This window comes from Varroa jacobsoni, unplaced genomic scaffold (assembly GCF_002532875.2).
Source record: "Varroa jacobsoni isolate VJ856 unplaced genomic scaffold, vjacob_1.0 scaffold_821, whole genome shotgun sequence".
Lineage (NCBI taxonomy): Eukaryota > Metazoa > Arthropoda > Arachnida > Mesostigmata > Varroidae > Varroa > Varroa jacobsoni.
Window position 1 is genome coordinate 175,206 of NW_019213723.1, and position 13,167 is coordinate 188,372.

General features: G+C 40.6%; 1 protein-coding gene across 3 annotated transcripts in view; it reads right to left on the reverse strand.

Annotated features, from left to right (window-relative positions):
• Positions 1-4,337: 4,337 nt before the first annotated feature.
• The window catches only part of LOC111264110 (uncharacterized), a 45,274-nt gene continuing 36,444 nt past the window's right edge, over positions 4,338-13,167 (reverse strand). Inside the window, exons 4-5 of one of the 3 annotated variants that reach the window (XM_022839722.2) lie at positions 12,434-12,549; positions 4,338-7,525 (exon numbers count right to left, since the gene is read on the reverse strand). In XM_022839722.2, the coding sequence (XP_022695457.1) occupies positions 7,340-7,525; positions 12,434-12,549 (302 nt within the window). In that variant the 3' untranslated portion in view covers positions 4,338-7,339. Of the gene's footprint in view, positions 7,526-12,433; positions 12,664-13,167 lie in introns of all 3 variants that reach the window. The other 2 variants (XM_022839721.2, XM_086969958.1) reach the window with 2 other exon arrangements.

The window sequence follows — 13,167 nt, forward strand, 5'->3', positions numbered from 1 at the left end:
CATAAGAAGAGAAAACTTGTAAAATAAATTTTTACTGTTTTAATAAGAGCTGCTATCTTCAGCTCTGCCAGAGTTAATCACATTTCAATGTTAGAGTACGCAAATCCAGGCCTGCATATGTGCACATAATGAACAATGCTAAAGAACATCGTTTGTTTCGTTTCTGCAACATGTATGCGGACGCACGCATAGCAAAGTTAGACTTTTTATACTGACCTTTGAGCAGGGAAATCGTACAAAGTCAAGCTAACTGACAGCGACCGAGACGATTTGCAAGATTCTATTAAGTATTGATTAATTGACTGACTGACTGACTGACTGACTGACTGATTCGGTAACCAGTACAAAAACTTTATATATACACCAGAAGCATTCATAAAGCGTTTATAACTTGAATACGTAAGGCGCCCCTTACCGGCAATATTAATAAAAAAAACTTGTATATAGCAAAAACGTATTCGGAACTTACGCTAACGTACTGTCGTCATATCAGTTATAACGTGTGCTTCGCCTCACACCTTCACACATAGCTTAAGTCATTAGGTTAGAGCTGGTCAGTAGCAATTAGCAATTGGATTTATTAAATAGAATTGGAAAAATATAACTGTGTAAAGTACCAATATCACAATCAAGTTAGTGTCTTTCTCCATTATATGCTTATTTAATACACGGACGTAAATAATACTTACCCGTTGTGATAGCCCGTTCCCTTTAGCTGTTTGACTTCATCGCCGATCTGCTGTGCACAGCAGCGGTAATTGCAAATACCATCGCGAATCTGTGATGAACCTTTTTTTCCTTATTTCTGGAGAGCACGGCTTCCTAGATCCTCTTTAAAACATTGGATGGTACCACAGACGAATAGAAGGTCTCACTTTTCCGTATTGCATCAGCTGGTCATGTACCCGGTTAATGCCCAGAAGTGGTCTAACTGAATCGAACGGTCAGCAATAATAAGTTCATTAATGCCACATATTATATTAAACCCTTAGGTAAACGTAAAATCTGTATGATATACATTTCCCTTTGTTGACACCTGTTATTCTCCCATCAGTTACCATTAGTTACTCATATGGAGATGGCAAAGGGGAGCTTAGCGGTGTCCACTGCTAATTAACGAGGTAATCTTGCCATGTGCCATTTTCAGAAAGGGTAAATTGTAAGCGACGAGCCTAAAGCTTGTATATTTATCAGTACTAAAAGCACCGCCTAAGATATGGTAGGTTTTGAGCACGCGTACTAGTGGCTCTAAACAAATCACGTTCGCTAGAAATAATTTTACAGACAATCAGTGTCGTTAAAGTTTGAAAGAAAATCTCATATGGCGAGTTCAGTATCTTAGCATTAAGATACAAGGGTTTACAACTCATGAGATTGTTCTAGCTTCTGTTCGACCCGACCGCTACGCTACTATCGTTTAGCCCAACTACGGCTGCGATTTTGATATTGTTTTCTTGCTAAGCTGCACAATAATCGATCGAAAATGTTCTAATTGGTTGAAAAGTGTCTTTTTGGAACTCCTATGGAAACATTCGATCTCGACTGAATGAACTGACAAACGGGACATTAACGATAAATCACTATAAGGGCAAATGAAACGCCCTGACATACAAATCTGATTTGTTTGACCTCGTTGTTGGGTCAGTTTATGTTCTTGTCACGGACAGGCACGCAGGGTAAAGCTTATATTGACTATGAGATTTGGATTAGGCCATCATGCATGGAGACCCTAGGCCAAACCGCAGTTTGATGAACGTCCTATGAAAATGGCGGTGTCATCCTTCAGTAACTTTAGTCAAGTTTAACTTGCCTCTAGACTTGTTTGTCGTTAAAGGACAGTAGACGCGTCCCTAGCTGAGTTGTTGCTGGTCGAACAGCGTTCTCCTCTTTAGCTGAAATTCAACCCGTTGATTAAGCGAACATCGATTCAGCTGGCGTTCGCGGCTAACGGCTTTGACTGACGTGTGATAATTGTAAGAATTATCTATTATATATTTAGCACTATCCAAAGACAAGGACGACATATATGCGTGAAGATTTTATTTAATTTCAAACTAAGCCTAGTAAGATGCCCAAGTCAAACTGCAATGAATTTTAACTGCTATAAATAAATGTGAAACAATACAGCATTAATATACCAATGTCACGTGTTCGTTGTCGTCGTATACGTAAGAGAAAAATCGGCTGTTCAGTTCTTTTTAATGAGCATTTATGTTTTATTTTATGAACATTTAACTAAATACATATGTGTTCGACCTTTAAAGGGTCGTGTCTAAGTTGATGTCGAGCGCTTTTATCCGACACCCCGAAGAAGCCAACATCTGCACTACAATCGACCCTTAACTTACTAAGCCCAAACAATGTGACTGGAACTACACATATATTTTGCGGACTGTCATGTAGGCCTAATGAAATAGAAACGGAATCATCAGCTTGCCACGTTCCTTATTAGCGCGGTAACGATTATCTTCACTAGCTAACTTGTCTCTGCTATTTTGCGGTTTAGGCGGATCCCTATCGTATAAAATTAGGTTCAAAAGTTGCTGTCGGCTAGTAACGTGGACTATCGATACCTGCAACCGAATATCTCTCGCTTAGTAGATAATTTTCTGCCTATTCCTAACAAGGTGTCAACCCAACAATAACTAGTTGTTGATTTGAAAATGTTTTTACTAGAGCTGTTCATAAAAGCAAACAATAAAGTGGTAAAAGCGCTCGGGTGGGCAGCCTTTCATTAAACGAAAAATTTTAATTAGCAAAGTCGAGTCGAACATAAATGCTCGCTTCATATTCATTGAACAACGATCCTAAATATCATCGAGCATTGTCGGGTTTTTCTAGTTCGCAGAAAACGACATTAATACCGTAATGAGCACTGTGAGGCTTGACAGTCTCGTTCAAAATTGCTGCCGTGCTAAAAAAGCCCCTTCGTTTTGCGTCTGGTTAGAAATTTTAGCGTAGAAGGATTGTCTTAGCGAATTCTGCCCCACGAGGAATCTTTTATTTTTTAGCTTGATTTGAGCATTTTGAAGGATCGCTTGCTATTTCTAATCGTGTGTCTATAACTGGCAGTAATAATGTCGAGTTTTAAAAAATACCGCGCTATACATCACAGGTAACAGCGTTGTCGAACTACTGTCTTTGATGGCCCCCATCTACGTACACTCGAATAAACACATATAACATACATAAAACATATAGCTGTAGCGCACTAGTCTTGCACCTATCGTGCCGTGTTATGAAGCCTATGAAGTTACAAATACTGCCCCACGATGTTTTGAGGCTTTGGGCAATGGGCATTACGTACCCTTCAATAGCCAACTATTAAATTTACCCCGGCGTACTGCTGACGAGTATTTTATCAGAAAACTTCAGTTTGAAAGATGTTACAGCTAAACCGTCGCCTGGCTTCCATTGGTAATTTTTTGACAAAGGGCAAACTTTTTCGGGAGCCGCTGTTAAAAGTGTCGTTCTCGTATTTTACTTTGCATTCCGCATGATCCAGTTATCTATCTAGACTTGATCAATCCAATTGCGTTTGTCATAGACAGCTGGACACTATGTCCTTTGAAATGGGGCAGTGTTTAGACATCGTTAAATGGCGGTCTAGTATTTTCTCAAATTAGCTTACATGAACGTTTATCAGGGTACTCTAGCATTAAACCCGTTACTCAGCTCTCACTAGTATAATCTGCGGTACACTACAACGTATACGTTTGTGCTTTACCACTGCTGTTACTATGGTCCTGATCATGCCTCGACAATTCAACTAAGGTACTTTTTTCACGTTATCGTTTCACGTTAGCCACGTTATCGTCGTAAGGAGACAGACAACTCTATCTGTCCTAGTTTTTCATTCTTTTCTTTTTTTCTTTATCGAAATTCACCACATTTCCAGCTTCGCGTACTGCTAAGTTGTTTACAGTAATAAATGAGGCTTCCGCTAGCATTATCCATATTAGAGCTGTCGTGCCACAAGCTACTGATCGACGCAGCGGAGCGTTGGCCGTATGACGACTGGCTGCGAAAAAAGGTCTCCGTTGCAATATGCTTGCGTTGAGGCTAGCTTCCAACACTTTAAACCTTCTCACCTAAATCAAATGATTCACCCTTATTTTTGGAAACGGGACCACTATAGTTGACTACATAATTGCCAATGTAACTTTTATAGCCTTTGATCCGTATTCAAACGTTATTATTTCTTTCAGCTAGCAGCCATTCTAACAATTCGTTAATGATAGTTAATTGCTTGTGACAGATCCTAACTAAAGCACATAATCACATATCTCATGCTCTCACCGTAGATACCTACAAAATAACTAATCTTATATCAAATGTACTCAGAAACAATGAACACCAATTTTATTCATTTGTCCTAAAATCACAGCTCTATGGCCATATAAGACCGTGTGGCTGCGTGTACGGTACAGGTGTTTATTTGTACCAATGTATGCGGCATACCTTTTTCCGTGTAGCATCTTACGCTACCAGACTTAACATAATGCCTCACGAGCCATGTCACAGTGTCATAGTGGTTCCCACGCTTACAAGCTACTCTGGAATCGAGCATTGCTACGGTAGTCGCTGTTATAGAGACTCCATTATTGCGTTACATTTATTAGGCAAAATTGTTGATCTAGATTAGCCATTTTTTTTTTTTTTCATGATTTTAGCTCCTTTCGGAAGTAGATTCTGCTCACCATTTCTTACCGCTGCGTTTGTTTGCCTAATCAGTTAGAAAACTAAAGTCAATCCTGAGTTAAACTTAACTTGATGTTTATGGGCCTGGCATGTGACTTCAAATTGAAAGACAAATATTACTTTATGTAGAATAGCATTCTGTGCATGGCTTGTTTATATTTCGCCGCGAACGCTGTCGTTCTCTATAGACATAAATAAATTTGTGGAGCTACGATAATTTTATCGGTTTCTATAAACGACTACTGCTTTTGGCAAAGTTTAGGTAACTTTTCTTAATCATACAAATAAAAACTATCACTTTTAATGTAGTGTAATAATAACATATAATGATCAATGTTTTTAAGAAAAATGTTTTTGTCTTAATTTAATCTTTTTGACATGCCTCGAGGCTCCTACGACACAAATTTTCATATAGCCACAGCTTTAGTATTTAAAGATCTATAAAGATAAAACTGACCTTACATATATATATATATATATATATAACTTCTGCCCCTATATTCTTTAGTTAAAACAAAACATTTGATAAAACTCTTGGAGTTTACTCTTTGGGAAATCTTTTCTAGAGGAAATTGATTCAAATAGTATCACTAATAAAAGGGGCTAGATTCCGTTGACTATACGTTCTGCAAACGTTGAGAACAGTAAATAAAGCAATCACGACAACAAATTGATAGGACTGTCTCGATAGACAGCTTGTTTTTTTTAAAAATGCGCATCTAAAAATCCCGAATGTCAGCCAAAAATAATCTTCTTTCTTAGTGTTAGCTAAAAACTAGAAATATCAGTATTTTTGTAATTGTTGGTAATACGAATCTCAAAAATATATGCTTCTGCTCTAGTCAAGTTAAGAGTTTATACACAAGACGCCATTTTCCAGTAGTGAGGTCTTTCTTTTCGCAGATATTTATTAGTTAAGGCCTGCGGTTTTTCCGTCCGCGTGATGGCAGGCGCTAACAGCAAGTGATGGCTAATTTCTTAGGCGCCCATCGTATTCGAGAGATAGCAATAAACCTTCCCATTGATCGCTCAGATGTCTACGAACTTGTAAAATCTTGGTCGGACCTATTGAGCAAGTTTGTTTTCAGACCCGTTCCATAATTTCATTATCTATATATCATACTATCAGGTTCCCTTTACTACACACTAGAATTATTGCAGGAAAATAATATTGCTTTCATTACGCCCTACGTTTACGTTGTCACACGTACACAACTCACAATCAAAATGAGAAGCATAGCGTTTGGGAAAAATAAGTCATGCACTTCTGCCTTTACTTAGCCACCTTGTTTACCCCCTGCTTTCCCGCTATCTTCCCGCCCAGTTTTCCCCGGTTCGATTCATGTTATGTATTTATTAATGCCTTTACCGGGTCCTGGGCGCCTCAGGTATTAACAACACACTTGATCAGTAGACCTATAAAGTTGTCGAATTTATAGTCCGCTTCTAATGGAGTAGGAATCTCGACTCCGGCATGGATATCAGTCTTATTCCTGGCTATATTCGCCAACGATTTAGCTGTTAAAATCTCCGATTTGATATATTATACGCGTGGTAGGCGTCAAAATTAAGGTTTGTGATATATTTCAAATCCATTTAGCTTTTCTTCCATTGAATTTACCGGTGGCAGAACGATCGACGTTTTCCGAGGAGTATCCATATCTCATATAAGATCGACCCGTTTCTCTTCTTAATCTGCTAAAAGATGTTCCTATTTTTAACCATAACGTATGCATCATATATGTATTATCTGTTTTTTTTCTGTGTCGACTCGTTGCTGTATTCACTGTCCCATCTTCGCACACCTATAGCTGCGCGAACGTTAAACTTTTTCCCATTGAAGTAAACTAGGCTCACTAGGACAAATAATTGAATCAAGTTGCTATTTTACGAGCACACGTTACTTACATAATTTCGGATTTTAAGGAAAATTTCGGATATAAGTTAATGTACTGTAGTAGAAACCCTCTGATACGAGCAGACCGGCTAAATTAGCCAAGTATGCATCTCACTTAAATCATTCCGCTTGATAATCGACGGAATGATTTTTAGTAGTCCCTATTCTAGAGCTAAAAAGTGAATTTCTTATTTTGTTGTAATCGACTTCGCTGGAGCCTCTTTCTATCTGGAAGGACAAATACATTTTTGCGTTCCCATTAGCTCCAGTCCTCCTCTCTTAATGGCGGCGACTATTGCGGAGTTTTCTACAACGTCGATGGTACGGTGGCAAGGCCAGCAACGATGCGTGTTGGCTGAACAAGCAGCTCGATATGGTGCCGGAGTGCGGGACAAATTGGTACCGTATGTGCAATTAGAAATAGGACTAGGTACGAGTTGCGCGGGCCTCTAATCCTCCTTCTTCTTCCATGTATTTCCTTTTCTAGTTCCCTTCAGGTAGCACACGTTTCCCATGTCCTTGTGTGGCCACACTCGCACGGTTCTGTACGAGTGTGACCCAAGACCACTGTTTGATTTGCTTTTTGTAGTCTACCTTTCTCCATTCTTCCGCTGAGCACTCGGTCGTTAGAGTCCGGCATCGTGATATTGCTCGTCACAGATCCGTCATTATGATGAAGGACTTGTCCGAGGCTTCGCTATTGCTCGCCGCATTCGAATGTAAGGTCGGCGCCTGTTGGTGTCACCTGGTGCGATCACGATTTTCGAACAGCAATGCTCGAATCCGAGTGCCATGCAAGAGATATAGCAGCAATGGGGGAACTAACAGATTGGCCTCGCACGCTAAATCCATTGTGACTAGCACTCCGCGTGGTACCGACGAGACGCATGCCCGAACCGTGTGCACTACGGCTACACATGATGGCACCTGCAAAACGGTTACGGGAAGAAAACGCAGCAGGTTAACAAGAAGATCCAGAGCAACGGTAGGTCTTCTTGAAGCCAATGTTATCTTTGCTTCAGTTTACGGTACTTTATCTGATTAATGGCAATGTCCGATTAAACGAGTGATAATACTCTATACTAATATAAAGTAAATAAAACCTATGGACAGCTGTCTCATATACTGGCTGTTCGTCGTCTAAAGCTTTCTGTTTTGTCATTAACTACTTTGTACGTAAGTTTATACGTCTTTAGACATCTAATAGCTATCGCACGCGACCGTCTGGCCAAGAGAAACCGTGCTCGGTAAACAAAATATCGCTGTTAGCTTTTTCGCGCGCGATTTTTACGTTCAACGTTGTCTTAGTCTATCGTTTTAGGCGACTGGTTGATACCAGCACGAAATTAAACGTGGCCACGCTCGCTCATCTCACACGTCCTTTGATTTAACAGGTGAACACGTTGCCACTGAGTTATGATGGAAACGTTGTCTATAACACCGCAATATATTCTACCCAGTTTAAAAAGCAAAATATATTGATGATTTAACATGGATGATTGTGTCATTAGGCAACAACTGATGAAAAAGTGCTGCGAGGTATGATGGCATAATGTCATTTGGGTCATTCCGAGCAGGCTCAATCTTATTATTCTAAACCGATTTCAGCAGTTCATTATTACGAAGTGGACGAATTAAAAAGCCAACGTTTTTTTTAACTACTCTATGCCAGTCTTCGCGCTCCACATCTACTTTGATTTGCATATTTGACCCTGAACGCCAAACTCTGCAATATAACAATCAGGAGTCAATGTTTCTCTCGTCTTGCCAGTAAACGTTAGCATCTAGTAGCGTCACGTACATCAATACTAATTGTACGAAAACAAACAATTAGTTTTATTGCATGAAGACATCTGATTCATACAAGGGATTTCTTTTCGCCTGTAGTGGATTTTCGTCTGACCCGATCGGCCCACCCAACGTCCATTCCAATCGGCTATGCGTGCCACGTCCACTCAGGACTTTTATCTTTTCCGCTCAGTTGTTCTAGTTGGATTATAGCTTGTCAGACGAGCAGGATGGAATAGTTACCGCATTCACGTGTTTGTCATACCTTGGCGTGCCAAACAGTCAGCCAATACCCAGGCATTTTGCCAAGATGCGGAGACACGTATCGACCAGACATTGGCTTCTCGCTAAAAACGGTAGACGAATGGGTACGCACATACCACAGGCCTATTAGCAACCTGTGGCCGCCAAAAGGAAACGTTACTATAGATGTGACGGCAGGGAAATAGGGAAAACAAAGTGTTGGCATACCGATAGAGCAACATTTGTCTGATTAGCGGTGGTCGTGGCGGTGCAAGTGGCTCACCTCACACGTAATTTGCACTGCAAAGCTCTACTTTTTTCATTTTCATAATCATCTATTTTCATTTTTGCCAAGTACCCTGTATATTAACATTAAAAACATTTCAGGATTTTTTAAATATTGAAATAAAAAATAAAGATGATTAAAAAAAAAAAAAAAAAAATATATATATATATATATATATATATATATATATATATATGAGTCCTATGGCTGCACTATTGCTTTCTGCGTCCTTGGACACGAGCCCGTTTAGTATCGTTCACAGGGGTCTCCGTAAAGGACACGGCTGCAGTTTTCGTTTGCCTCACGGTACGATTGATTAGCACACGTAACACGGCGGAAGCCATGAGCTGGATGGCACGGCTCCATGTCGGTTCTTCTTGTTTGCTCCGTCCATATCCCTTTAGCAAAGCGCCAGTGATGAAGAATTCTGGTTGACCCCAACCATTCGTTGCTCTCGTTTGTCTGGTAGGCTGGCGTTTTTGGTAAATTAAGCAGGCGTTCGAAATCCTCAATGAATAGCGGCGTACCCGCTGCCCAATACACGTGGCTGTTACGCCAAGATGTATGCAGGTCTAATATTCTCTTGAAAAAAGCAGGCTTCGCTTAGTCAAGTTTATACACTTGGCCTGTATTGAAGGTCACGGAGATGCGTTTGACGTCATTTAAGGCAATTGTTACGAGCTTGCTATTGAGGAAACGTTGTATTCAGAGACAGGAGCGACGCTTTTTTTTTTATGGCAGTCATTACTAGCAATGTTTTTCTAACGCGTTTGGTCTAACATGCTCGGTGCAGCAAGTCTGGGAACAGAGTAGAGAGAAGCCTAGATAGAAAAAAATGCTTTACGTATTCCAGCGGCGAGAAAAGTTCGACCGGACAGTGTTATTCGTAGCTAGTGGCCCTGCTCGTCGGAATTTCATGTCTTGGTATTACCCAAGTTACTTTAGGAGCTGGCACTCATTACGTACTATTCGAGCTAGCTGAACTTCAAACCGAGTCGTCATGTAGATCGCCAGGTCATCGGTATGCAGTGAAACATGTGCCTTACAGACCAGCGCTCGTGGACTATGCTACTCTGAAAGGTCGTGCAGGAAAAGTGAGAAAGGGGCTGAGGTCGTCGCCCTAAACCAATTTTGTCACCTGTCGAAGGGTTTCTAGTTCTGTCACGTCATCATGTATTGCAGTGAAATACTTCCGAAGAATGGAAGTTGCGTACTGAATAAACGTGTAGGGAATTCCTATTTTAGTGGACCTGAACAAAGTATGGTGGCCTGGTGCTTTATCAAATGCAGCTTTGAAATCAACGAATACAGCACAGATGAACTGTTTAATGCATTCTATACTTATGAGGCATTTTATCTTGGCAAGCAGAATTTGGCAAACAGTTATTGATGACGTTTCTCTACAAATGACGCGTTCTCATCACGCCCCGAATTTGCAGAATAACAAAGATATGCATGAAGCTACCTTATAGCAGTAACTCATTTGTAATGTTCCTTCGCAAGCTTGGCTCTCGATGATTGCCTTTGCGTTTCTGGATAACTGTAAGGAGTGTCTTCTGACAGTCTTCCGCTGTTCTGCCGTCATGGAGGCGGGCGCTGTTTTATAGCACGGTCCAGCATGAGGCGAATATTGCGGCCTGCTTGAGGTCTTGAGACCTGATCTGACGTGGTTTAGCCGCCTCGTCGGACTTTAGCTACTGGTTACCTCACCGACTGTAATGCTGCCCGCTATCGAGTCCTTACTTAATTTGTCTGCTTGCCCCACGCTACATTCTATTTCTGCATATGAATTGTTCCGAGGCTGTGCATTGTTGCCGGCTAGCATTTCTCGACAGAACCCGTCTTTTTCAGTAGGGCGGATCTTAGTATGAGCTCGTTAGGCGGTTTTCTGGCGCCGACATCGACAGTGGCACAGCTCGCACACTCACTCTCGCTACTAGCAGAATTCTCTTAAGATGTGCGAAAAAAAAATTATGTCATCATTATTATGACGTCCCTATATAACGTGTACACCGACGGTAAATCGCGACCGTTACTTGACGCAAGGTCGCCAAGCAAATGGTGTTTTAGTCCGTAAGATAATTTGCTTTCCATGGATATACTGGATTCTATGAATTATTCCATTACTGTTTTCCAGTACATTGTCCTGATCTGACACTAGAAACCTGTAGATGCTGATGGAGCTTATCATTTTCATGGGCACAGCTGTTCTATCGCATAGTAATCGATTTTTTTATATTTGGTTTAACTACCACGAAGCCAAGCCGAGAAGTAAAAGGCTTATATATATATATATTTTGCGTTCCTATATTTTCTATAACTATACTAGGAGTCAAGATGGTTGCCAGGGCGACTGACAGATATGTATACATCGATAGGCATCGATCGTTGAAAAGAAGACATCAAATAATGCTCCGGATACCTGGAGGACCTGCTTTTGAGGCTAAGGGTGTGTACAGCAAGTCCACTGAGCAGTTAGACTGAATTCGGGCCTAGAGGATTATTCGTTTGACAATAATGTACCTAATATATACACAGCGGCAGGCAAAGAGGCAATTTTTTTTATATCAACAAGATAATACAACAAATAATAGTAGTATTATATTACCGGAACGCATGATAGAGTAAGCTCTGAGCCATCCACTACGCAGCTGATCGGCGCCAACATCTCTGTCTACCTACATATGAAAATCGTCCTTCGTTACATAAATTCATTTTAGTGCATTCAGGCCAACTAACGGACCTTTTTTTCCCGCAGAGATCACTCGGCCTACTATTTCTTATATAACACATATAGTATATACTAGTTCAGACCCAAGATGACTCTGAATGTCTTTTATCTTAATGTATTCTATTTATATAATTTTACAATTTGTAGTACTTTGGAAGCTACCATAAATCGAGCTTGCTATGGAGTAGGTAGGATAGATAACCAAAATATTTGTACAGTTCTAAGTAAGTAAACCTCGTAAAGATATATACATTTATCACAAAGGATCATTTGCCATTATTTGTTCATTTGCTCCAAGTAAAGCTGTGGCATACATGCGCACGTACAACCCAACATGCAGTACTGCTTAATGCCGAAGGCACATGTCCATTGGAGACGATTAGCATTTGCCCAACGTAAAAGACTTCGTGCGAGGAGCACCAGTGAACAACCCAAACGTCCTTCGTCAGAGTTACCTTAGCGACACGTAGCTAGGGTACAACATCGCAGGTTGTTAACTGCCGTTCGAACGAGCATAACACGAACGGGTCAGGCCATGGCTCAGCGCAGACATTGGCCATCGAAATACATTGAGTCCGCCTATTAGGCCTTTCTAGCCTTATTATACATGTATGCGAACGAACAGCAGCTATAACTTATTTCTATATATATTCACCTGTTTGTAACTGCAGACGTAAACAGTTCGTATTTTTCCTGCGAAAATTATACACAAATATACCGGATACTAAACGTTATACAGGGCGGATAGGCACTACTAGAGTATTACGGAGCTTCTTGTGCTACTAACCAAAATACAGCAGAACAGACAGATGAAAAGGACGCTGAGCTTCTCCTTGCGGGGAAACAGGAGACGGGACTCGCCAGTCGCTTTGGCTGGCTGTTCCGGCGTTTGAATCAAGAACGCTAACGTCGCGTAGACAGATCCCAGAATAACAGGAAATAATAAAACAACATCTGTGAACAAGAGGTACGAGCAACTGTGTTTCGAATCCGCTGCAAGATCGCAGGCGTATAGCTCTGTAGGAAACGGAACAGAGATAAAGGAAACGTAGAAGATACAAGAAAAACACGAAAAGAGCACACTATAAGATAAACGTAATACGTTAAATTTCATGTGTAACGCAAACGTGTTTAGTCACTCGAGTGTATATATATATATATATATATATATATATATATATATATATATATACAGTATAATGTGAAACGTTACGTTAAATTGTGTTGCAGGCATTGCGTATGCGTCCGGCAGGAACTGGCACTAGTGACCTGCTTTTGAGAATGGTTAGGTCATAAGAGTGATAAACGCTATAACCTAACTAGGAATTTCGAAATAAGATAGTAGAATATTATGATGCATCTTTCTATCATCTTAATCTTTACTATTCGTTCTACAAGTTGTCTGAAGCATGACAATATACCCTTCGGTGACGTCACCGACGGAAAACGACGGTCGAAGTGAGCGACCTTGTCTAACTAACACGTGCTCTACTGAACAAACCTTCTAACCTTTCTAGCAGT